The sequence below is a fragment of the Mesoplodon bidens genome (genome assembly GCF_964165515.1).
Source record: "Mesoplodon bidens genome assembly, chromosome: 12".
NCBI classification, from domain to species: domain Eukaryota; kingdom Metazoa; phylum Chordata; class Mammalia; order Artiodactyla; family Ziphiidae; genus Mesoplodon; species Mesoplodon bidens.
The window spans coordinates 84,922,757-84,950,029 of record NC_138168.1 but is presented as its reverse complement, the minus strand read 5'-3'; the positions used below and the strand labels follow the sequence as shown (position 1 = coordinate 84,950,029).

General features: G+C 38.2%; 1 protein-coding gene across 2 annotated transcripts in view; it reads left to right on the top strand.

Moving 5' to 3' along the window:
* Positions 1-27,273, top strand: part of SERAC1 (serine active site containing 1) — a 75,550-nt gene that overhangs the window by 29,668 nt on the left and 18,609 nt on the right. The window contains exons 2-10 of one of the 2 annotated variants that reach the window (XM_081250706.1): positions 1,094-1,192; positions 5,155-5,191; positions 7,753-7,889; positions 10,268-10,357; positions 11,601-11,732; positions 13,487-13,608; positions 14,608-14,736; positions 24,600-24,713; positions 26,534-26,696. In XM_081250706.1, coding sequence (XP_081106832.1) covers positions 1,102-1,192; positions 5,155-5,191; positions 7,753-7,889; positions 10,268-10,357; positions 11,601-11,732; positions 13,487-13,608; positions 14,608-14,736; positions 24,600-24,713; positions 26,534-26,696 — 1,015 coding nt within the window. In that variant the 5' untranslated portion in view covers positions 1,094-1,101. The remainder of the gene's footprint in view (positions 1-1,093; positions 1,193-5,154; positions 5,192-7,752; positions 7,890-10,267; positions 10,358-11,600; positions 11,733-13,486; positions 13,609-14,607; positions 14,737-24,599; positions 24,714-26,533; positions 26,697-27,273) is intronic. The other variant, XM_081250707.1, reaches the window with a different exon arrangement.

Sequence of the window (27,273 nt, the reverse complement as noted above, 5' to 3'; positions counted from 1 at the left end):
AGTCACTAAAATGAAAATCTATACGTAAACTCTTAGTTTACATTGCATTCTGCCTTGGTTTTATAAGCACCTACTTCGTTGCTGTCTTTGTATCATTTTTACCATTATCCTGTGTCTCATAGAGAAGTAGCAGCAACCCTTTAAACAGTGAGAAAATAAGATACAATGACCTTTAAAACAGTGACCTTTACAAGCTTCTGTTGCCTAAACTAGTTTGCTTAGTCATCAACTGAGGTACTAGACTTACAAGAAAAAATGTTTAAGCGTTTTATTGTGTGTTATTGCTAACAGATTTTCTTACACATGTACACCAAGCAATTTTCCCCTTAATCCCTGTAAAGCTACCAGAAGTTTTTAATGTATTAGACCAAAGACCATTTCTCACATGAGTTCCTCAAGGCATCTTCTTTCTTTTCTCTTATTGCAAAAGCAAGAAGAAAGAAACGTCTCATCCAAAGACAATCTACGATTCTAGAATCCTGAGTTGTTCTAGAAAGCATCACATCATATTTAGATCGTCTTTACTCAGTTGATGAAACAGTTGAGCAAAAGGATAGTGATTAAATAGTTGGGCAGCATCTCCTTCTTTGACAGGATGCCAACAGGTAACGATTAAATTTCAAGGATTTTAAACAATGTTGGGTACCCTCTGGAAGGCCTTGGAGAAAAGCTAAACACTTCTATGGGTCCTAAGTATATCTTCCATTCAGAGCTACTTTTCATTTCTGTAGGGACTTCAGTCACTAAAGACAAATGTATCTATCTATATGCATATATATATTTTTAGAAGGCATGAAAAATTTTTTGATTCCTATATTGATATTCTGATTAATAATCTCTTTTCCTGTTTCCTACTAATCATTGTTCACAGTTGGACACATTGAAGAATAATCATTGAGGTACTAGCAAAATACTATTCTAATAGTATTTTAAATTTTTAAGGGAGAAATTTTTTTCTTTAATTGAAAACTTTTTTTCCAGGTCTTGGAAAAATCTAACTGTGGGCAGTCTACTGTGATTGTGACATGTTCTTATAGTTAAGAGAAATGTTTTTAATTACATGCTAAATTAAACGTGTTATCATTGTTTTAAGTACACAGAATGTCCCTGGCTGCTTATTGCGTCATCTGTTGCAGAAGAATGGGAACCTCAACTCCTCCACCAAAAAGCAACACATACTGGAGAGATGTCAGTGAGTACAGTTTAAACAACAATATCTTATTGTAGAAACAGTGATAGAATTGTGGTTAAGTTTCCAGGGTTGTCCACAAAAACTTATTTAATCCATGATAAATCTCAAAGTTGTTTATGTCTTTTCTGTACTAAAGGTTCACCCCAAATTTGTATGCCCAGAGCCATGCATACTCCTTTTTCTTGGGAATGTTTTCCCCTCCCCTATGTTTCCTGTCAGATTCATACTCATCCTTTTACACTCAAGTGTCACTGCATTCTTATTCAGCAGCCATTTATTCAGCTTCTGTAAAACATGGTGCCAGGCACATGTATTAGGTTCTGGGAATTCAGTGGTGAACCAGGAAGATGTTTTGCTTGCCCTACAGGAACTTAGGATCTAGCACTAATCTACTGTCTTTATTTGTAAATCTTTATTTACATTACTTTTACTAATCTTTATTTGTAAAATGAGAATATTGGCCTAGGCCATCTTTCACTCATTCTACTGTGTGCCAAGTACTATTACTAGGCCCTGAGGATACAGCATTGAATAAGATGAAGTCTCTGTCCTCATGGAGCTTCCTTTTGATCAGTAAGAAAGATCAGTTTTTAGGATAGATCCTTATCATCTAGAAGATTCTGTGATTTTGTATTTTAAAAATAAAAAGAGGAGTGGGACAGAGAAGGGAGCTTCTCTTCTCTCATCATTTCTAGCAAAACACACTCAAGAGTAGTCAATAGACTTTGGGGTAGGAGAAAAGGCTGTGAGTCTGTATTCTGTTTCCAGGGCTTAGTGAAAAAGAAACATCCTATAAACAAATGGGACCTAATGAAACTTCAAAGCTTTTGCACAGCAAAGGAAACCATAAAGAAGACCAAAAGACAACCCTCAGAATGGGAGAAAATATTTGCAAATGAAGCAACTGACAAAGGATTAATCTCCAAAATTTATAAACAGCTCATGCAGCTCAATAGCAAAAAAACAGACAACCCAATCCAAAAATGGGCAGAAGACTTAAATAGGCATTTCTCCAAAGAAGATATACAGACTGCCAACAAACACATGAAAGAATGCTCAACATCATTAATCATTAGAGAAATGCAAATCAAAACTACAATGAGATATCATCTCACACCAGTCAGAATGGCCATCATCAAGAAATCTAGAAACAATAAATGCTGGAGAGGGTGTGGAGAAAAGGGAACACTCTTGCACTGCTGGTGGGAATGTGAATTGGTACAGCCACTATGGAGAACGGTATGGAGGTTCCTTAAAAAACTACAAATAGAACTACCATATGACCCAGCAATCCCACTACTGGGCATATACCCTGAGAAAACCATAATTCAGAAAGAGACATGTACCAAAATGTTCATTGCAGCTCTATTCACAATAGCCCGGAGCTGGAAACAACCTAAGTGTCCATCATCGGATGAATGGATAAAGAAGATGTGGCACATATATACAATGGAATATTACTCAGCCATAAAAAGAAACGAAACTGAGCTATTTGTAATGAGGTGGATAGACCTAGAGTCTGTCATACAGAGTGAAGTTAGTCAGAAAGAGAAAGACAAATACCGTATGCTAACACATATATACGGAATTTAAAAAAAAAAATGTCATGAAGAACCTAGGGGCAAAACGGGAATAAAGACACAGACCTACTTGAGAATGGACTTGAGGATATGGGGAGGGGGAAGGGTAAGCTGTGACAAAGCGAAAGAGAGGCATGGACATATATACACTACCAAACGTAAGGTAGATAGATAGTGGGAAGCAGCCGCAGAGCACAGGGAGATCAGCTCGGTGCTTTGTGACCGCCTGGAGGGGTGGGATGGGGAGGGTGGGAGGGAGGGAGATGCATGAGGGAAGGGATGTGGGAACAGATGTATATGTATGACTGATTCACTTTGTTATAAAGCAGAAACTAATTAAAAAAATAAATAAATAAACTTTACTTTAAAAAAAATAAAAATAAAAATAAAAAAAAAAAAAAAAAAAAGAAACATCCTAGTAAGAAGAAACAGATGGCAGCACTGTAGGAGGAAATAAACTGGCTGTTCCCGGGGAAGTCCAGGAAGCCATCTTGGAATGAAGAAGGTCCCAGAGGGGTTGCACAGTCAAGAAGCTCTGTGTGTCACAACTCTCGATCTCATCCCTGCAGATTTTCTGGAACTGTCCTCTTTCCTGTTCTGGAACCACTGGGTCCTAGAGTTTGGGAGGCATTTCCATCTCCCTTGGCTGATGCATACGGAAGTTGATGGAGGAAAGTTCCTTATCCCTCAGTAGGGAGGAGAAATGTGTTCTTGGCAGCATAAGCTGAAGGTCTGAACAAAGGGCTACCTACCTCTATACATCCAACAAATTATAGGTTGCATAGATATTCATGAGCTGCCTGCAATCCCTAACCATCATGGGTAATATATTAGTTAACATGGTGTTCAGTACATACAACAGAAACTAGACTATAATGGCTTAAATTAATAAGCTTTTCATGTTTCTTACATAACAGGAAGTCAAGATGGAGACAATTTAGGGCAGGAACCACAGTTTAGCAATTCTCTCATCTTCCTGCTCTATTATCTTATTGTCCTCATGGTAACAAGTTGTTGCTGAATCCCAGGACATCAAGAAGGCAGAAAGACCAAAAGCCATGTTATGAGGCTTTGTCTTTTTATTTGGGGAGGGATCTCTCCCTATAGACTTCCATCTATATGTTTATATAGATGTATTATATCTCTCTCTATATATGTGTATATATATATTGGCTACAGCTGTGTTGCACAGCCTGCAGAGGAGTCTTTAGGTAGTAATCAGGTATCTTTGAATATCTTTAGCTAGTAAAGAAATTTGAATATCTTTAGGTAGTAATCAGGTTGTGTTAGTAAGAATTAAGGGGCTTATGTGTATTGGATAGACAGCTAGCTGTGTCTACCACTAGGACTTTTTTTTTAATATTAAAAAAAATGTTTGCCAAGTTCCAAACAAAAAATTTTAAATAAACCTGTAGAAAGTAACCTATATATATATACATATATATATATATATATATATATATATATATATATATTTTTTTTTTTTTTTTTTTTGCGGTACACGGTCCTCTCACTGCTGTGGCCTCTCCCGTTGCGGAGCACAGGCTCCGGACACGCAGGCTCAGCGGCCATGGCTCACGGGCCCAGCCACTCCGCGGCACGTGGGATCTTCCCGGACCGGGGCACGAACCCGTGTCCCCTGCATCGGCAGGCGGACTCTCAACCACTGCGCCACCAGGGAAGTCCTAACCTATATTTTTTTTAAAGATTTTTTTGATGTGGACCATTTTTAAAGTCTTTATTGAATTTGTTACAATATTGCTTCTGTTTTATGTTTTGGTTTTTTGGCTGTGAGGCATGTGGGATCTTAGCTCCCTGAACAGGTATCAAACCCGCACCCCCTGCATTGGAAGGAGAAGCCTTAACCACTGGACCACCAGGGAAGTCCCTAACCTATATTTTAAACAGGACTACCTATATATGGCACTTAACCACCAATTATAACATAATTTCTTTGGGAAGAATCATTTTGTGTCCCACTTCACAAACATAATCCCTTAATATAGTCTTAGGTAGTGATATGGAGAATTCTTCCCATTCCTTTATTTAAGTGGTTGTGAACTAAAAAAAAGTCAGGACAGTTAGCTCCTTGGACATTGCATTCAGTGAAAGCACTTTAGGCCTGGCAGTATCAGTAGTGCAGCAAAACTAGGGTTTCTTACTGATTTAGTGTGGAGGATGGCAGAATAAGAAGAGGTGGAGGAAGGGGAGAATTAGTATGAAATACAGATTATATTTTGGACTCAGTGCCTATTGGTTCATTTTTTGTATCTGGGAATAGGAAGCCATGTGTTGATAGTAAATGATTATATAATGGAAAGATAGCAATTTTTCCAATTGATATTCATCACATTGACTTTTTTTTTCCCTTTCTTTTTGAAGGAAATATAATAAAGTTTACTGGATCACTTATTTTAGGGTAAGTGTCAACTGTGAAATATTAACTGGCTTTATGATACTACTGTTTGAAATCTCAGTGGAAGTGATTTACAGGTAGCATGGGGCAGTGAAAGGGTATAGATTTTGGAATCTATAAACATGTGGATTCATCACTGGTTAATCACAGGTTCTACCACTTCAGTGTTGTCTTGATCCAGTTACTCTAACTCCTGAGGAGTGTTTTGTCTTGGATCGAGGTATACGATGGGGTTTCTACCCACGTGGCACTGTTTCTCTGAGGAAAGCACTTGGCATGTACAGAGCAGGCACTCACTAATTAGCTTTCGCACACCTAAAATCACATCTTGTGTTAGGTTATAAAGAGGGTGAAGAAGGTAAAAATAAACTATAGTCAGAATTACTTTTGAACATCCTTTAAGTCACCATAGAGCTCTTATGAAAAGAAATTGAGGTTGACTGAGAAAACCAATAGATTGACACTCTCATCTCATGCTGTTTCAGAGACACATGCTTAATGAATGGAGTGACTCTCTTTCCCAAAATTATTGTTTTTCATTCTCTTTTCTTTCCTTTTTTTGGGGGTGGGGCGGAGGATATATATGTTAAGTTTATGTCTAATACTGTTCTAGTGCTTTTGTTAATAATATTCTTTTTCATTAGTATAAATATAAAATCAACTCTTAGATGCTAAAATGATAAAGGAGATATATTTGGCATTTTATCCAAATACGTACATTTCTCCATGACATTGTAAGACAAAACATATTTAGATGATTTTTTCTTTTGATTCATTCCAGGCAAAAGATAAATGTATATTCTTTTCTATAATGCAATTTCTTTGTTTATATCACAGTTATATTCAGGAATATAGTGAAAATCAAAATTTCTGGTACAGAATTTTGTCTTTCATGGAAAGCATGATAAAAATACTGAATCGATTTGTTCTTTTTGGCTGCTTGGATAGATTCCCCAGGAGAGGTGATGATTCTTGAGAGCTTTCTCTCTATTCTTCTGGTACTGGCCAGTGTCTGGCCTTTCTGTCTTACTTGCTTTTGCTTTAGGGTTGGAAGCTCAGAAAAAGACTTCATAAAAGTGTTGTTTCTAAGTTGTGAATCTAGACAGAGTGCAGCCTTTGTGTCTGGATTTACTGTAGGTCAATCCGATTAGGGGAGAAGTCCTTCATTTTAGGATACACAACATTGTATTCCACTTTTTTTTTTCTTTCCAGTTTTCTTTTTATTTTTTTGGCTGCACCGTGCAGCTAACAGGATTTTAATTCCCCAAACAGGGTTGAACCCAGGCCCTTGGCAGTGAAAGTGCGGAGTCCTAACCACTGCACAGAATTACAGTGCAGTAATACAGGAATTCCCTGTATTCCACTTAAAAAAAAAAAAACATTTATTTATTTATTTTTGGTTGCATTGGGTCTTCTTTGCTGCGCGTGGGCTTTCTCTAGTTGCGGCGAGCGGGGGCTACTCTTCCTTGCAGTGCGCGGGGCTTCGTATTGCAGTGGCTTCTCCTGTTGTGGAGCACGGGCTCTAGGCACTCGGCCTTCAGTAGCTGTGGCTCGCAGGCTCTAGAGCACAGGCTCAGTAGTTGTGGCGCACGGGCTTACTTGCCCTGCAGTATGTGGGATTTTCCCAGACCAGCGTTCGAACCCATGTCCCCTGCATTGGCAGATGGATTCTTAACCACTGCGACACCACTGCGTCCCCTGTATTTCAGTTTTAACATTTGATTTTAGGTATAACTCTCAGGAGAAATTTTCATATGCTGGTGATAAGGAGTACAAATTGGCTAATCTTTAAAAAAAACAGTTTGGCATTATTTAGTAAAGTTGAACAATATATATATTTTCAGAAAGTCTGTAATTTTACTTCTAGATATGAATGCTACAGGAACAGATACACTTGCATACAGTGTAGATGTATATATACAATGTGTAACAGTATTATTTGTAATAGACTCAAGCTATCGATAGAAATTCCCTAAATTGCCTGTCTGTGGTAGAACGGATAAATAAGTTGTAGTATAGCTATACAATGGATGAATCACATACCATGTGAAAATATAAATGCATGAACTCCAGATACATGTAACAACATGGATGAATCTCACAAACAGAAGGTGAACTAAAGAATACCTACAGTGTGGTTTCATTCCTGTGAAGTTCACAGACAGACAAAACTAAGCCCCATTGTTTAAAGGTTCATGTTTAGGTGGTGAACTATAAAGAATAGCAAGGATATTACTATAATAAGACCCAGAATAATAGCTATAGAGATGAGAGAGTGGGTCAGGATCAGAAAGGGATGCACTGTGGGCTTCTGGGTACTGTTAATGTTTTGGTTTTTTTGCCTGGGTATGGTATTGCAGCTATTTATTATTATTTGTAAGCTGAAATGTGTGTATACATTTATACATATATATGTATAATGTATGTTATATGCACATTACTGTATATACGTTATGTTTCCCAATAAAAAAGAAAAAGTTCTACAAGAAGCTTAATTTTAAAAAGTGGCTCCTGTGTTATATTTAGATCATATATTTATGATGAATTTTTTGTTTCTTTTTAAGAGGTTCTTTATTTATTACATATGAAGTTCTGGCCTTGAAGAAGTCTTTGACATTAGATACTCAAGTGGTAGAAAGAGAAAAAATGAAGTCATATATATATGTGCACACAGTTTCTTTAGATAAAAGAGAAAATCACGGTAAGTTTATGGTAAAGTAATCCCATCTTCATGAAAAATGGAAGCTACTTATTGAATTTAAAAATGAGTATTTAGGAATGTAAATTGGTACAAACACTACGGAAAACAGTATTGAGATTCCTTAAAAATTTAAAAATAGAACTACAATAGAACCAACAATGCCACTCCTGGGTATTTATCCAAAAAAAATTCTAAAAGATTATGCACCCCTCTATTCACAGCAGCATTATTTACAATAGTCAAGGTATGAAAGCAACCTAAGTGCCCATCAGTAGATGAATGGATAAAGAGGATGTGGTACATATATACAATGGAATATTACTCAGCCATAAAAAGGAATGAAACCTTGCCATTTGTAACAACATGGATAAACCCAGAGGATATTATGCTAAGTGAAATAAGTCAGAGAAGGACAAATGCTGTATTATTTCACATATATGTGGAATCTAAAAATAAAACATGAATAAACATAACAAAACAGAAACAGAATCGTTTCTACAGAGAACAAACAGGTGGTTGCCAGAGGGGTGGGATGAGGGGAGGAGAGAAATAGGTGAGGACGATTAAGAGGTACAGAGTTCTGGTTACAAAATAAATGAGTTATGGGTATGAAGTGTGGGGAATGTGGTCCATAATTATGCAGTACCTTTGTATGGTAACAGATAGTAACTGGACTGAGCGTGGTGATCATTTTGAAATGTATAGAAATATGGAATCACTGTGTTGTATACCAGGAACTAACACAGTGTTGTAGGTCATTATACTTCAAAAACGAACTCACAGAAACAGATCGGGTTTGTGGTTACCAGAGGTGGGGCATGTGGAGGAAGGGGAGTTGGATGAAGGTGGTCAAAATGTACAAACTTGCAGTTATAAGGTAAATAAGTACTAGGGATGTCATGTATAACATTAATAAATATAAATGTAAACGTAATTAACACTGCTGTGTGTTATATATGAAAGTTGTTAAGAGAGTGAACCCTAAGAAGTTCTCATTACAAAGAAAAAGAAACATTTTTTTTCTTTTTCTTTGATTTTGTATCCATATGAGATGATAGATGTTCACTAAACTTGTTGTGGTAATCATTTCATGATGTTTGTAAGTCAAATCATTATGCTGTTTACCTTAAAGTTATACAGAGCTGTATGTCAACTGTATTTCAGGAAAACTGGAAGAAAAAAACTATAAAAAATAAAAAAATGAGTATTTAAAGCACAATATTAATAAAATAGGTTCAGCTATCTCTACAAATCACCAAACCCTATGAGAACCAAGTTCCTAAAGAATTAATTGAAGATAAAATTTTGGACTTTCAGATTTAACCCACATTTGCAGCTCTCCTATAACTAAGTCAGATGAAGACTAGCCAGCTTTTTTAGTCTAAACTTGGAGTTCCTCACAGGCTGGTCCTCAGTTTAGCAAGCATAAAAACATGATTTTGTCACTTAGCGCAGAGGTATTTTTGTTCTAAGGCATTTATTCATGCACACTAAACTCATGAGATGGATTCACAAGTATGAATACCAACTTATTTACAGAGGGAAAAAATCTGTCGTTAGGCTGGAAAACCTGTCTTTACTAGTCAGAACACTCCCCTTCTCCATATTTTGGTCACATGGAAACCCAATTAGTAATCAGACGATTGCTTGTTGAACATGAGATTTTAGGGCAGAGGAGTATCTTTTCATCAGGATATGGGTAGCTTGGTGAGTCATCACACTAGATTTACAGCTGCCTGTTCTACACTGTCAGCCAGAATAACCATGCCTGTGAGCACTTTACATTCCCTGAGTGGGCAGGTTCTGCTGCTCCCCTGTCTACAGCTATATGTATCACCACTCTCTCCTGTTTGTGTTTATTGTTATTTCACCTTCCTGTTTCAACGTGCTTTTATGGTGTGTTACAATTTCAATTACACAGATAATTTTTATAGCATATAATTTACCTATATAGTAAAGCTTAATCTCATTAGTAAGGTATGTCTAAATTTCACTTTGAGAGTGGTATTTTTAAGTGACATTTTCCTGAATGTAGTTAATCCTATGTTGTATATGAGGCTTTTTGTTAGTTTTAGTTAGTGTTTTTGCTTTTGTTTTGTTTTTACTTTCTCCCTGACTAGGAAAGCAGCGGTTTTTTGGGGATCTAGAGTTCTGTGTTCCCATAATGGTTTTAGTTGCTTTAAATAGTGACAGTAAAAAGAGAAAGTTGCTGTTTTACGAGACCAGTGCTCTAACCCCTGAGCTATGGAGCCGATGCTGTTGTATATTTTCTTTTTGAAAAAATTGGGGTTTGGTTTATACATTTTTTTTCTTTGAAGTATTGGAGCATAGCATTAAGAGTACCTACTTGGTTTTATTTAAATTTGTAATCATTTTAGGAATCACCTACCAGGCAAGAAAAGAGCTTCACAAAGCAGTAAGAAAAGTATTGGCAACATCAGCCAGGATATTACAGGGTCCATTTGCTGGTAAGTATCACATATTTAACTGAGGCTCCTTATCAGTAGTCTGAAAGTCATTCGATGATCAACCTGAGATTTTTTTTCCCATTTCTTATACTAACATTTATTATAGCTATGGAAAATTGAGGAACATTATTCTCTTGGGCTATATTTAAGGGCTTGATGCCTTGGACTATTTTCTTCCTTCTATCTTTATGGATGCATTGTTGTTAGATAGTTGTAAATAAATATTGAGACTCTTGATGAATATTTCAAAATTTAAAATTTGTTAGAAAATCACTCCCATGCTTTCTCATAATGAGAATATTGCATCAAAAATGTAGATTTCACAATCAGGCAAATCTGCATTGTGAAGCTAGCTATAAAAGAGCTGACCTGATCTCTTTAAAAAGTTGGCATCATGAAAAAAAAAGGTGGGAAAACTTTCTAGAATTAAGATACTAAAGAGACTTAATCAAATCCTGTTTTTTAAAAAGCAGCTCTGAAGATATTTTGAGGGCAATTGGAAAAATTTGAATATGGAATTGGACTGAATTTTAGATGATTTGGAAGATTTTTGTTAGTATTCTTGGGTGTTAAAATGGCATTGTGATTATATAGGAGAATGCAGGCTTATTCTTAGGAGATGCATGTTGAACTATGAAAGGGTGGAATGTCATTATTTCTGCACCTTTCTTTCACATAGTTCAGAAATAAATACACACACATCCTGGGGAATTCCTGGCAGTACAGTGGTTAGGACTTCATGCTTTCACTGCTGAGGGCCCAGGTTCAATCTCTGGTTGGGAAACTAAGATCCCACAAGCTGTGCGGCGTGGCAAAAAAAAAAAAAAACACACACACACACACATCCATATAGATTAAGCAAATATGGCAAAATAATAACATTTATTAAATCTAGTTGCGGTAAGCATGTGGATGTCAATGTATTATTCTTTTAATCTATCCCATATGTTTGATATTTCTCATAATAGAAAGTTTTTTAGGGAAAAGGAGCCAAAAAAAAAAGATCTCATTGTGAAAGCAACATAATATATAAAACAAAAGCACATACAAAATATACGTAACAAAACAAAATAATATGACAGAACTGAGAACAAATCTATCAGTCATTATCAACACCTGGAGACGGATATAACTTTCCTATTGTAGATTTCAATATTTGTAAATTACTGTCTTCAATGTGAGGATGAAAATGTTGTTTTAACTGTTCACATTGTCTTTTTTTTTTTTTTTTTTTTTAACAAAGACACCTTTAGTACAATTGACATAGAAGATCACGAATGTGCTGTGTGGCTACTCCTGAGGAAGAGTCAGTCCGATGACAGAGCAGCACGACTGCAGGCTGTGCAGGAAATGTCAGAGACCCATCACTGGCATGGTAATGAAACCATCTGAACACATGGCACACCATCAGCTAGCTCTTGATTTCTGATGTAAAAGAGAAGGGAAGGAGATAGGAAGGAAGGAAAATAATTCAGGAAATATTAATATATGTAAAAAATATTTTCAAAAAAATTTAAAAGAAACTCTAGTGATAAAGTGTAAAACCTGAGAGAAAGTGTAAAACCTGCTGGCCTGGTAGTCACATTGTGTTTGGTAAGAACACCCTCAAAACTGAGGTAGGTATATTTGTATAACTTTCTACCAGAATGAACTTTTACTTGATTGGAGAAACTCTTGATTCTGATAGTTATGGCCTAATGTGTCTGTGGGTTTTTTGGGTTCCTATTTAATAAAATATATTTTAATTGCTGGCTGCATCAAAGTTATATTTGCATTCACTTTGACAGTCTATTTGTCTTTAATACTAATACTTGGTTAAATGTGCCTAGTTTGCATGTGTATATTTGTTTTTTAAGGAAGATTTTAAATATTCAGTTGTATTTAAAATCACAAGTTCTGCAGTAAAAGTACATGAGCAAGAGATCAGATCTTCTCTGAGTACAGGGACTAAAGTACACTTTGTTAGTAGAGTCATCTTGTAAAAATGGGTAAACAAAAAAGAATAATGTTTTCAAAGAAAAATTTAGTCTCAGAATAAGATCTCTGTCTTCATACAAGTTAATTAGTTTGATTGAGTGGTGGCTATAATAATTTATAATAATTTGTAATGTAAAAATAAGCTTCTTTAATACGAGTGGAGACTTAGAATAAAAATCTGTTTCAAAATCTGCCTTCCAGGACTCCATTTCAGACTTCTGCTGTATCAGAAAAATCACAGTTGGAGCCCTGGCATGTAGATTTTTTTAAAGTTCCCCACTTAATTCTGAAGAACTCACCCAAGTTATATAATGCTATTATTAAAAAATGTCTCTTTCAGTGGCTGCAGTTTATTTTTGATACATGTCCTTAATCCATTTGGGATGCTATAACAAAATACCTTAGACCGTGTAGCTTATAAACAACAGAAATTTATTTCTCACAGTTTTCTGGAAGCTGGGAAATATAAGATCAGGGTGCCAGCAGATTCTGTGTCTGGTGAGGATTGAGGGAGCTCTCTGGGGTCTCTTTTATAAGAGCACTAATCTCAGTCATGAGGGTGCCACCATCCTGACCTAATCACCTCACAGAGGTGCTACCTCCAAATACTGTGACATTGGGGATTAGGTTTCAACACATGAATTTGGAAGGGACACAAACAGTGTATAGCAATACATAAAGAATGGAATGGTGAAATCATGAAGGCTAAAACAAAGTACTACTGTCTGGAACCTCAGATTATTCATGGGCTTCATGGAATGTCAAAGCACCATATAGGTACCAGGGGACGACAGATTTAAACGGAACTCAGGTTTTTTGAGTAGTGATCAAAATAGCTTTTGGATGATGGAATTTTTTTTTTTTTAAGGAGAAGTTAAATTGGTTCTGACCTATCAGTTTTCACATTTGAGGTTTATTTTTTTCAAAAAGGTTAGTTTGATTGTGATATACCTAGATATATGTTGAGAATTATGAGATCAGTCATGGAAATGTTGGATATTTAGCTTACTGGTATTGTAAATGCAGTTGCAGTTAAAAAAAAACTTGGGAAATTTTGAATTACAAACTTGTAGTTTAAAAGTTAAGTTGTTAATTTAACCTTTGAAATAACCATAAGCTAATTTGGGTGCTCGCAATATACTTTTACAATAGATTACCAGTATAGGATAATTGCTCAAGCCTGTGATCTGAGAACTCTTATTGGTCTGGCACGAAGCAAAGATAGTGATCTTCGCTTTTTTCTCCACCCACCTCCTTTGCCATCTTTAAAAGAAGTAAGTAAATAAAATAATCCAGTGAGTAAAAAATGTTTAATATATCATCTTCACTTTGGGTGCAAAATAACCATTCAAAAAGCAGTTTGTTGATTACTTGTCACAAGCAGGTAAACTAGGGTGTAAACCTGCAATTGTAGCTTCCATTCCAAGATTTCTTGATTCCACAGGAGGTGCTGTTTCTCCTAAATTATTTTCCCCTATGTGGAGTTGGGAGTCTCTATACACCAGAGGGTGGCTTCTTAGCATATCAGCATCCATAAATTGTTCCTTTGTTCTAAAGTTGCTATAGAACAGTTTTTCTCAACCTCAACACTACTGACATTTTGGGCCAAATAATTCTTTGTTGTTGGAAGCTGTTCTGTACACTGTAGCAGCATCCCTGGCATCTACTCATTGGATGATGGCACCCCCAAGTTGTAACAGCCAAAAATGTCTCAGATATCGTGGAATAGTTCCTGGGGCGCAAAGCAGTCTCTGGAGAACTACTACACACAGATATTAATGTACTAATATACATGGATATTAATTGTTAACTACTAATATAGATATGAGAGCATGTTCCTTGAGTGCTTTTCTCAGACTTTTCTAGAAAATGAAAATCTGAAAACTTGCAATCCGTTTTTGAAAAATAGAAAAACAAATTATTCTAGATATTAGTTATTAGAAAAAATCAGGTAGGAGTAAGTTCTGCATATTAAAAAGCCAGCTTTAGTTAGAAAGAATGTAATAATTCATTTTGAGTCAAGATGTGAAGTAGACTATGAGGTGAAAATCTTGAGCTATGCTTTGCAATAGGTCTTTCAGATTGAGTTAGCAGACATGAAAGTATAGAATTCAAAATTAAATGATCCTCTACTAACCAGGGTGGTGACTGTTTTCAAGACTAAAAGCACTGATTTACCTCTCCTGTTTTGTTTTGGCTTTGATTCTTTGGGTACTTTTGTTATACTCAATTGTTCAGTTTAATTATGAAGAATTTATTTTCCTTTATTTCAGGATTCTTCCATTGAAGAAGAGCTCAGACAGTTGCTGGCTTCTTTACCTCAAACAGACCTAGATGAGTGCATCCAGTATTTTACATCTTTGGCTCTGAGTGAAAGCAGTCAAAGTCTAGCTGCTCAGAAGGTTAGCTCATTTATTCATTCAGTAAATATTTTTGAGGGCCCACTTTTCCAAGATATTGTGCCAGGGGCTCGCACTAAGAACTTCAGAATAGTCTTTCATCCATGAACTGAATAAACATCCTGATTCCTGGTTGTGTGCCACACAGTGGGCTAGGTGTTCAGGATAATGGGAGACAGGTAAATAAACAAAGTTACAGAGTGTGTAAGAGAGACACAGGTTACTCCAAGAGCCCATCAATCACTCTGTTTAAAAGACCATTTTAAAAAGGCTTCATAGGAAGTACTCTGAAGTCGCATCTTGAAGAACAAATAGTAATTGACAAGGCTTTAAAATATTACCTCTATGTTGGTGATGCCTAAACTCAATCTCTCTAGCCCTGTGTTCTCATCTAAGCTCTAGATTTGGATATTCAACCTCCTTCTTGACGTCTCTACTTGGATGTGTAATAGGCATCCCAACTTTACATGCCAAACCCACCCACCCTCTGCAAAGCTCTTCCTCCTCTAGTCTTTTTCATTTCAGTAGAGGGCAGAGTACCCACCTAGTTGCTTAAGCTAAAGCCTAGGAATTCTTGCTTCCTTTCTTCCAGTTTCACCTAATCAGCAGTTACTGTGAGCTGTTCCTTCAAGTATACCCTGAATCCCTTTGTCTCACCACCTTCACTGTAGCCACTGACTCCTGGCCACCATCATCTCTTCTTCGTAGTGTCCTGTTCTTTCATCTTGCTTTCTCTTCTTCCTTTCATTTAGAAATAATTTTAGAGTCTCTTTCACAGTTTTTTATTATTTCAGTTTATTGGGGGTTAATTCCTGTTCGTGGTGGCACAGACTCCCCCTTATGTTATATTGTAGATTAACATGTGTTAATCATTTTTACTGTGAGCTTATCTTTAGCCAGATTGTTTTCTATGGGAGTCCCAAGCACCTCAGATTCTAAATTTATCTCTACAGAGCAGTTTTTGTGTTTGCTTCTTTTGGATACCCTAGGAGTTCACTGTTAGGGACTAGTTTTTTATATTGATTCCTTAGTATGGAACTTCTGTAGCACATAGGTAGTATAAATTCAGATATATCTATGGATGGCAGAGTCTTAGGATTATGATTTCTCACTCAAAGCCCCAAGCAGAAACAGGCTTCTTGTTGCTTTCATGGGCTGCTGGGCAGAGTTTTTCTAGACTCTCTTATAGACAAGGAGGCAATCTTTCCAAGGTTCTGCCTTTATATAGGGATCTCAAATCTAGCTCCCATAGCATGTGAGACTCAAAACCACATCTTCTGCACTGAACAAGTGTTAAAAGCCCATCCTGAGGTGCCTGCAGGAATTTTACATCATCAGCTATGTGCTTATCGCTTCTGCTGAATGTTCTGTTTTCAATTCTAGCACCCAAGTGTTTCCCTTTATTTATTTTTATTTTCTTTAGAGCTTGACTTTGTTTAATTTTTTTTAAGATTTATTTATTGTTTATTTTATTTATTTTTGGCTGCATCGGGTCTTAGTTGCGGCACGCGGGATCTTTGTTGAGGCATGCAGGATCTCTCATTGAGGTGCGTGGGCTTCTTCTCTAGTTGTGGCGTGCGGGTTTTCTCTTCTCTCGTTGTGGCACTCAGGCTCCAGGGCGCATGGGCTCTGTAGTTTGTGGCATGTGGGCTCTAGCTGAGGCGCACGAGCTCAGTAGTTGTGGCACGCGGGCTTAGTTGCACCGCAGCATGTGGGATCTTAGTTTCCTGACCAGGGATCGAACCCGTGTCCCCTGCATTGTAAGGCGGATTCTTTACCACTGGACCACCAGGGAAGTCCCTGAGCTTGACTTTGTTTTAAAATAGCTTTTGTTATATTTTATTAAACATGTTTGTCATGGGAGGTGTTCACCATGTCAACTAAAGAAAAACACACAACCTAAAGTTGTGAGTTAAGTTTTATTCGGGGGACCTTACTTAGGACTGTAGCCCAGGAAACAGCGTCTCATATAACTCTGCGGAACTGCTCCAAAGAGGTCAGGGAGGAGCCAGAAATATTGAGTTTTTGTTGGGAAAAAAAGCCACATAGTTGAACATCATAGATTACTGCTAATCACAAAGAACAGACATCTCAAGTTAATGGTTTTATGTAGGGGAAGATGCAGGAATCTGGGCTCACTGAAATTATTCCTTAGGTATGTACCTTAACTATCTAGGGCCAGTATCGAGCACAGAATGTTTCACGTTTCCCTCCACCCTGAATTCCCCTCAGGCACACAGCGGGTGGGGGTGCTGCCGTGGCTGAAGGCTTGATGGCGGGCGCCATTGTTTGTTTTCTGTAATGGCAGGCTACGTTCTTTGTCCACAGCTGGAAGCCAAGTTCACCATCTTGCTGGATCCAGAAAGCTTCCTTATCGCGTCTCCATCACCTCTGTGAGCTACAGACACCACATCAACCTCTATCCTCCAATTTACCTCTCCAGTTCTGTGTCCTCACAGCAGCCAGAGTGATGTTTTTAAAAACACAAGTTAGATCCAGTCATACTCCTGCTTGAAGCCGTCCAAATGGCTTCCCATTACATGTTAAGTCTGAGCCCTTTACTTTTTGTGATCCAGACATGGACTGGCCCTTGTTTACTGGTGTGCCTGCCCCTGGGGGTGGTGAGAGGATTGACAGGAAGGTGCCACTAGGCACAGTTACAGAGTGTAAAGTTTGTTTGGTGGCAAGGAGTCTGAAAACTGAAGGAAACCATGCATTAAGTGAGGAAGGCACGGCGTCTGCAGTGTCATCAGAGCTCTCAGAGTGCTCCACGGGGAAGCTCCACTCCTTTGGAATAAGGCTGCCTTCAGACGGGAAAAGGCGCCCCTTCTGATGGAGGTGTTGGTGTTCTCTCCCCACATCTCTTACTCCCATTGACTAGATGTAAATACCTGGCAGACAACTACCCACACATAGCAGAGGGCTTCTGAGTGAATCAAAGCAGCGTCCTAGGCGTAGCATCCTAAACAGACTCCAACTCCGGCCCGCCCGAGGGTGATTACTGAATGCCATTATTCTTGTGGTACTATTTCAGCAAGACTTTTGTCTTCGTAAAATATCTCTTATATCTCTAAGAGAAATCAAAACAAATTATAATCACTATTACTATAATAACTAATCAACTCAGTGAGGAGAAAGTATTTTATCAGTAAAACAAATCATAGTATTTTATATTCTTTTACCAGTTGAATTGCCAACTAAAAATTGGCACTCTCCATCTGCCTCTACAAGGATTAAGTCACTGGCCACTGCAGCCACTGACCATCAACACACCCTGAAGGGAGTTCAGGGCAGAGATCGGGAATGAGGTGCTCGGTGCTCTGGGAAAAACTGGCAGAACAGGCCTTCAGATAGTTAGACATTTTCAGGAGAAGGTTTTATGAGCCCAAGTTCTTGCATCTCCTCGTATCTAGAAAAGCACTGAGATCGTTAGTGGTGACAGCTGCTCCTCGTGACGAGCAGCAAGCCTCTGGCAACGTGTGCTTGACAGCACGTCCCCCCTTCTCTAAACTCATACATAATACTGACCTTGCCCCCTGACCTCTGTGGAGCAGTTCCTCCGAGCTGTCTGAGACGCTGTCTCCTTGGGCTGTAGTCCTCATTTTGCCCCAAATAAAAAGTAACTCACAACTCTCACGTTGTTCATTTCTTTCAGTCAACAGAATGATTTGTCTTTTCCTCACCTCTGTTTTTATGAGAAATTAGGGACACATCAGTAGATATGACTTCTCTAGTATACTTTTTATAATTTCTCCTTTCGACCATGTCTTGGAGTCGTTCCAGTGAAGTGTAGTCATTTTCCTTTTGATGCTCAGAGCGCCACTGCCTGGCCACCAGAACCTGTTCCTTAGGCTGACCTCATTATCCTTTTAAATTCCATCCCCAGGGTGGCTGTGAGAGCACCCTTGTTTTCTGAGAGTAAGATGTCCCTGGCTCTTCTTGATTCTCCTGCCCTACAACGAGCGCCAGCTGCTCCTGCACGGCCTCCCACCCCCTGCCCTCTCCCAGAGCCGTCACGCCCTTCTCTCCTCGCTCCCGTGCCAGAGCTCCTGGAACCTGGCCTGATGTTCCTCACTGTCAGCACAGACCATGTTCTGCTCATTACTATTCAGTTACCATCCCTCTGACTTCTAGAGTGTTCTGTCGCCTTCTACAGTGCTTCCTTACCTTTTGCTAAGTGAAGAGGAGAGTGGTTGAATACACTCTGCCACTTCTTTTCTGCCCAGAAGTCATGGCCTCAGCCTGCAGTTTAAAGAAGGAGCACATCTTTAGTTAGTTTAATATTGAAATAAATGCTTAGTTTCAATCCTGAGGTCCCATCTCATCAGATCAGTAAGCAGCTCCATCGTAGTTACTCTTATTTCCCCACCCCCTCCCCAGTTTAGTCAGGCTCTGGATTTTTTTTATATGCCAGTAAGTTGGGGATGAAGGAGTGGGAGGGGCATCCATCTGGCTTTTAGTGATCTGATCAGTTTATGACACACCTGTCCCGTGATAATCCCCAGGCTCCCTTCAAATGGAGTGAGCTGCTTCTGTACAAAACTGCTCACGTGAAGAGCTTCCTCTGGGCTTTAGCAGATAGCCTACAGTTATGATTGGGTTTAGAGCAGGGCTTCTTAATCTCTGTACACCCAAAGGTGCATCCCTTTGGTGATTTGGTAAAGTCTATGAACTCATTTCTAGATGCATAAAATACAATTGATAGCATTACATGGGAAACCAATTATACTGAAAGACTGTTATCAAAATTAAAAATTTGTAACATAATTAATATATGTACTTCAATTTCAAACTTAAAGAATTGCAACAATAATACATTTCACTAGATTTGCCAGTTATTCATGTTTTATCCCATTTGTTTTATCATTCCCCATTTACTCTCCCTCTTTCTATAGATATATTTTTATATGTCTATTTACACACATCTGCTGTTTCCACCCTGAACCTTTTGAGAGTTAGGTGCAGTGTCGATTTTAGGTCACCAGTGTGAGAATGTGCAGTTGGCATGCAAAGGAACGAGGAGCATAATGTTCTTTCCAGGTAGCTGCAGCAAGTGGTGGGGAAGTAGCTGCGCTTTCTGTTGTTGAGAGTCACACAGACTGCTGCTGTTTCTGTGGTTTATTGTCTGTGTTTATAATTGAATACAATGAAAAAATTTAGTTCAGTGTTAGGAAAATAGAGATGTGATTTTTTCCCAGCCAAGCTTACATCCTCTCTCCCCTGAATTCTATCTACCCAGACCCTTAAGGATGACCTGGGTTACAAACTCATGCTTTAGAATGAACGTCATTTACGCTGTTAGTTTGCACAAGTTGCAGAGCTCTAAGGTTGTAACTTTTTACGAAGAAACACAGAGATTAGCTCTCACACATATTAAAACAAAGGGGCCCACAACCACAACTAGAAGCAGTATCCAAACTCCCCACCCTCCCTGCTCCCCACCCACCCTGGCAATGATTTGCCTTCCCTCCTTTTATTCTTTCTGTTCATTGGGGGAGAGCTGGGTCAGTGAGAGTGAAAGTACTCCTCCCACATCTGTCACCTTCTTCCACATCTAAAGCCTTGCTAGCTATCCAAGATCTGCCTGGGAATTTGTTGACTGCAGTTCTGGTGGGAGGTCAGGGGATGGGCCAGGGTGGTCCTTGGTCTTCTACTATCCCAGATATTACTATCAAGATTGCTCCTTCTTTGATGTCAGGATCCGGGTTTCAGTCTTGTTTTGGTTTTTGTTACCATCTGGACACTCCCCATCAGTCAGCCTGTCTCCAGTTTCAACATCGGTTAGAGGACCTCAGGTGAATGTGACCTAGAGCCTAAGGATGCAGAAGTTTGGACATTTTAGATTATGATTTCTTTTTGATCTAATGTAGCAAACTGCCTGGAGTCAAGAGAACAGTGGGTATGGTGCGTTGAAATCATTTCCCATCGTAAAGCTTTTATGGTCTTGGCTAAGGACAATCCAGCTAAAATCTTGCATTTCTAGTATTATCATCTTCCCTTGTAATTTCCCAGAGTCTCTCTGAAATCAGCTAAGCCATTAAGGTCTGAAGTCCTTGCATCAAGACACTTCTAACATCCATCTGCATAAGTATAGCAATGGGTTGTGATTGAGAGGAAGATGCCAATAGATGGGGTTTAAGGATGGGAGATTTCTTTAATGCCAGAGGATGTGGAAACCTACAGAGATGCTTACACAAAACAGGAGACTATGCAGCTTGCTTTCAGAGGGATGGACAGGCTTCCAAGGTTCTGCAAGTTCCTCATGATGTACAGCCGCGCAGATCAGGGATTCCTTCTGTTGGGATGAACCCATCATGGTCATCTGCGAACTCCCTGTACCTTCCCTCCTTCCGACTTTGGTTATGGGTAAATCTGCTCATCAAGTGTAAGTAACAGAGACAAAGCAAACCCAGCTCATTTCTAAGTGTTTGTAGGAGAATAGATAATTATTTTCAGACATTGCATCTCTTAGCAGGCCTCAGCATCAGCTTGCCTGACTCTGTTTCTTTACCACCTTTCTGACCCGACCCTCCCCTCCCTCCCTCATGCACACTGTGCTCCAGCCACACTGGCCTTTTCTTTCCATTCCTTAAACTTGCTCATTGTGTATCTACTTGTGTTCCCTCTGCCTGGACTGCTTTGCCACCGGCCTGTCCCATGGCTGCCTCCTTGTCCCTCAGATCTCTGCTTGTCAGCTCCTCAGAGAGACCTTCCTCTTTATCTCAAATGTTTATTGCATTTATTGCCCTTCATAGCATTTTTCCCATTCTGTAACTATTTTATATATTTATTTGCTTGCTTATTTCTGTTTTTCTCTTCTGTTTTTCTCTTTCTTCTTCTGATTTCTCTTATAATCTCCCCAGTACCAAGTACAGTACCTCGGACACAATATGCTCTCAATAAATATTTATTGAATAATGAATGGATGAATCATGACATTGCTAAAAGAGCCAGCTGTACACAAACTTATATATACTTAAATAACTGGCATATTTCTGTTGTGAATCAAAGCATTTTTGTATGACAAAGAAAAAACAGAGAGAGCTCTAAGGGTTATGTTTAATTGGAAGGTAGATTATATGGTAAGAAAATACCTATTATGTATTAAATTATTTGGCTGGTATAAACCTGTTGAAATGCATTTGAAAAATACCACGTTAACTCATAGTAGTGTTGTGTCTCTGAGTATCATAAGAAAATGATACATAAAAAGCTTTGTTATATACCTGTAATTAATATACAATATGGATATAAGTTCTTTACTAACTTGATTAGTTGACATTTCCTTTTATGCTTTTATTATTATTGTCTCCTTTTCATTTTTATGCTTACCCATTATTATTATTTTTAACATTGTCACTTTCTCCACCTCTTCCTATGGATTTCTTTGATCCTTAAGAAATTGTTTTTCAGTATATCTTAATCCAGTGATAAAGAAGCAGTACCCATGTGTATTGACTTTTGTGTTAGGAGTTAGAAAATACTTTGTATGACCACACTATGGATTTATACATTTTATTTATTCCTTTTTCCTTATGCTTCTTACTGCCACACAATTTGCCAGTTCACAAATAACTTAAAGCTTTGCCAACAAGGATAAAATGGGAACTGCACTCTTATATCCCACTTTAAAAATGATCAGGAAAAATGAAAATCCTGGATCGTTTTTCTCTTCCTTCTCCCTGTTCTTTCCTTGGAACATTTAGGTTGGAAAGAGGTCAGGTGATTTGAAGGTGTGATGTAAGGAGAGGGGTTTGGGGGAGGCAGGTTGTGGTGGTAGGTTTTTAAGAAAAATTTCCCACCCTCCAAAGCCCACCAGTCCACCCTCTACCCTTATCTCTGCTGGAGGAGGCAAGGACTGTCAATGAGTTAGCCCTTCCCAATCCTCCATTTATTTTATTTTATTATTTTAAAATTTTATTTAATTTATTTATTTTTGGCTGCATTGGGTCTTTGTTGCTGCATGTGGGCTTTCTCTAGTTGCGGTGAGCGGGGGCTACTCTTCATTGCGGTGCGGTGGCTTCTCTTACTGCGGAGCACAGGATCTAGGCGCGCGGGCTTCAGTAGTTGTGGCTCATGGGCTCTAGAGTGCAGGCTCAGCAGTTGTGGCGCACACGGGCTTAGTTGCTCCGCGGCATGTGGTTTCGTCCCGGACCAGGGCTCGAACCTGTGTCCCCTGCATTGGCAGATGGATTCTTAACCACTGCGCCACCATGGAAGCCCCCAATCCTCCATTTAAGTAGCGTGAATCTTTGAGATCCAAGCATGTTTAAAATCAGAAAAAAAGAAGATTATTGTATCAGAGAAGACAGCATGAATAAGAATTAGAGTGGCCAAACATTTTGAACATTTACTAGGTTTACTGAACCATGAACCCTATAAATTAACTCAGAATGCAGAAACTTATGGACTGTATTTCCTACAGGAAACACTGGGCTTTATATATACATTTTTGAAAGACACTACCTTGTAGTTGTCCTCTTTTGCCAGCAGGTGGTCTGTGTGCACACAATTATGACCTCTAGTTCAAATACAAAGCGCTTCAAAAGAAGATACAGTAATAAATCGTCCTTGTATCTCCCCACCCCAATATACACATGTAGTTAACACACTTTTTTACACAAATGGTAGCATATGGTACGCACTCTCTGCTCCTTCTTTTTCTCACCTAAGGGTTTAACTTAGAGACTGATGTATATCAATATATGAAGAGACTCACATAGCATTCCATTGTATAATTGTACCATCCTTTATTTAACCAACCCCCTATTGAAGGACATTAGGGAGCTTCAATCTTTTGTTCTTACAAACAGAGCTGCAATGAACAAACTTGTACCTATATCACTTTGCCAGTGTGTGAGTGTCCTGTAGGATAAATTGTTGAAGGGCATGGGCACTTGTAATTTTGACAGCTGTCGCTAAATTGTCCTCCATAGAAGTAGCCCGTTGATATTACCAGCAGCAGGGTAATGAGAACGTCTTATTTCCCCACCTGTCTGATAGATGTAAAATATCCTTTCTTATCTATTTTAGAGGCATTATATTTCTTTTCCTAAGAACTGTTTATGATTGTTGCTCATTTTTCTATAGCCTTGTTGGTATTTTCTCACTGATTTTAGGAGATTATTGCATGTTACTGATCTGTGGTAATAGTTGAAATTTTCTTTTCCCCATTTATTCTTACGTTTTAATATCTATTAAGACTAGTCCCCGCTACTCTTCTGTTTCATAATTTTCCTAACTCTTCTGTTTATTCTTCCATGTGAACTTGAATTTCAACTTAAGGAAAATTAAAAGCTCTCTCTCTTGTTTTTCTGGCCGTGCCGCACGGCCAGGGACTGAACCCGACCAGGGCCTGAACCCAAGCCATGGCAGCAAAAGCTCTGAGTCCTAACCACTGGACCGCCAGGGAATTCCCTTTTTTTTTTTTTTTAATTAAAAGCTCTCTGATAATTGTTATCATTGTCTTTATTTTAAATTTTTCCAGTAATGCCTTTTCTGTTATTTTGATTGATAGATTTTTAAATAGACTCAACTGGCATAATCTGACACTAGAACATTTGTTCAGCTCTGGGCTTTTCTTACTGGGTAAAGATTTATGTGTTAGTCTCTGTACTTTCAGATAAGAGGACACAGAGGAAAGAATTGAGAAAGTCTCAAAGACTGCTCTCTTCTAAGAATAATTCCATATGTTTTCTAGTCTAGCAACAGTTTGCATAATGAAAGTTCCCTGTAAGTTTCCAGAATATTTTGAGTCTTACATATTAGTTCGTTCTAATACTGTATATAGTACAGAGATTTTTTTTTGTCAAACAAAAAATATTAGACACTTTTTTCACTAAGAATTTTAATTATCTCACTTTCAGGGTGGTTTATGGTGTTTTGGAGGAAATGGACTTCCTTATGCTGAAAGTTTTGGAGAAGTTCCTTCAGCTACAGTGGAAATGTTCTGTTTGGAAGCTTTAGTAAAACATTCTGAGGTAATTTACATTTTCAAAATATGGTTTACTTTTTATGATCACATTGAAAAAATTATATATGTTGGTTCATTCAAGGGAAATAATTCTCATTTTTTATAAAAGAAAAAAAGCTTTTCACTTGTTTTTAAATCTCTGCTTTTTTCTCAATTGTCAGAATTGATAATCATGATTTAGCAACAATACATGAATTTCACTTTTGCTAAGTATTTCTAAAAATGGATTTAATCTTAATTGCACATAAAGCAACCTGTTGTCTAAATATGGCATTTACCTTTGTGTTATGCTGTCTTGCATTACCTTTCTCAGATAATTTTTACAAGTAATATTACCAGGGAGTTAATTTCCAGTAAAATATCTGCAAAAGATGTGTTAAGATAGAAAAAAGGTAAATACTTGGAAAAAGTATTTACTTGACCGTAGTCTTGATTTTTAACCATAGCATACATATGTCAATGATGTAAAAATTTTTTTGGCATTATGACAACTTTTCTATCATCATAGTTTGATTTTAAAAAGAAAAAAGCAACAAACTTTGTGGTGCTCAAACATCAGTGCATAAAAATCATCCAGGAAGCATGTTAAAAATGCACATTCCTGCTCACCTCTAGCAATTGTAATTTAGTAGATGTGAGGTGGAGTCCAGGAGTTAGCATTTGTAACAGGCATCCCTTGTGAGGCCGATGTAGTTGGTTCACCCCACATCATGAGAAACACCATCCTAGAGGTTCTAAACGCTCCAGTTTAATTGGGAACCATTAGACATGGCACAAAAGCATGGTGCTCTCTGGTCATCTCAGTTCCCACGGGTGGAGTTAGGAATCGAGCACAAAGCAGAGTCATTAGTGTGGTAACACACTAAAAAGGGAATGTGGGAAAGTAAGCTTGATTTTTTGTGACTTATGACTGATTTCTGAATCAATAGGTACATCTGCAGTAGAATGTCCAGTGCATGGAATGTAATAGTTACCTTTCCAGAAACTTCTCAACATATTACCTATCTCACTTGATACATGTCTAAAAGGCATACTTTTTAAATGCATATAAAATGTGGTAAAATTTTATAAAAATTTAGAGTGAAAATCATTGCATATACATGACATGATATCACATAAGTGATAAAACTAAGTGCTGGGGAGAGGTAAGGCTGTGCTGGTGACACTGGCAGACTGTAATGGCTTGTTGGTCAGTTATGTCACCTTACCTTAATGTATATATTTCCTTTGGCTTTCTTTTCTTTCTTTCCTCCATTAAAAATTCACATCCCTCTTTCTTTCTTTTTAATTTTTACTTGATCTTCCTCTTTAAAAAAAAATTCCAGCTCTTGAATTTGAGGAGAGTCCCATAGCTGTGGGCTTGTGTGGGGTAGTATGTAGGGCCAGAGATGTTGCTTATCTCTATATGGGAGTTCTTATAGGCAGAAGCAAAATCTGCCACTTACACAGGGGGATTATTTCCTGTTATCAGGTGCAGATTTCTCAAGGGTAGAGAACCTTTTAAGGTAGTTTCAAGCCAATCAAAGTATCAGTATAAATTGAAACAATTCTGTAATAACGACATTGTGGTTACATCCGAGAACTAAGCAGAATAACTTTAAGAATAAAAATGTCACAAGTCCTAGTGGCCTTAATTTTTCAGTGATTTTAAAGCACTTCCCACACAGATATGGGTTTGCTTATTTATTTGAGCTGAGAGTTTTGGGGGAGGTCTCTCTGGGTCTCTTCCTTGAGCAGGAGCCACCTGGCTGCCCACCAGCATGCTGTGTCACCTGGTTAGTGAATTTGTGCAACATAAAGTGAGCTTTCATTAATTTATTGTGCTAGATACCCACACATTGTGATAAAATTGAAGCAAATGGAGGCTTACAACTACTGCAGAGGCTGTACCAACTTCACAAGGACTGTCCTAAAGTACAGAGAAATATAATGCGTATCCTTGGAAATATGGCTTTGAATGAACATCTTCATTCTACTATAGTTCGCTCAGGTAACAACTTTACATACCAAGTATTTTGGATCCAGTCCTTTGTTCTTCTCCCACCTCCACCCCTCATTCATGCTACGCTAATTTTTCAATAGGCTTAAGACTTTGCTTAGGGTTAGTTTTGGGTCCTTAGAGCATGTCATTTTAGAAGGGCAAGGAATTGCTTGAGACATGGATAGTCCACACCTAAGCTCATCAGTGTGTGGACAGTCATAGGAGAGCAGTTTTTGCCATGATGACCATCTAATTGTTTATATTATCTTTTATATGATCTGGTTAACCAAGAGGCACAGTAAGACTAAAAAGAAGTCTACTGTGTAATTGATTTTCCCCCTTGCAACTAATAAACCGCCGGTGGGGAGGTACTTTAGATGAAAATTCCTTTCTGATCCAGTCTTTATCATGATGGTTGCACAACGATGATTTTCCAACTGCAGCATCCCTTCCTCGTTTACTTTTCAGCATCTGGCATTCTACTGTAAGCAAGAGTTCTTCCCTCTCCTTCCTTCTCACTTTCCTTCCTTTCTTCCCTCTCCTCCCTCCTTTCCTTCTCTCTCCCTCCCTCCCTATCAGTATGCGC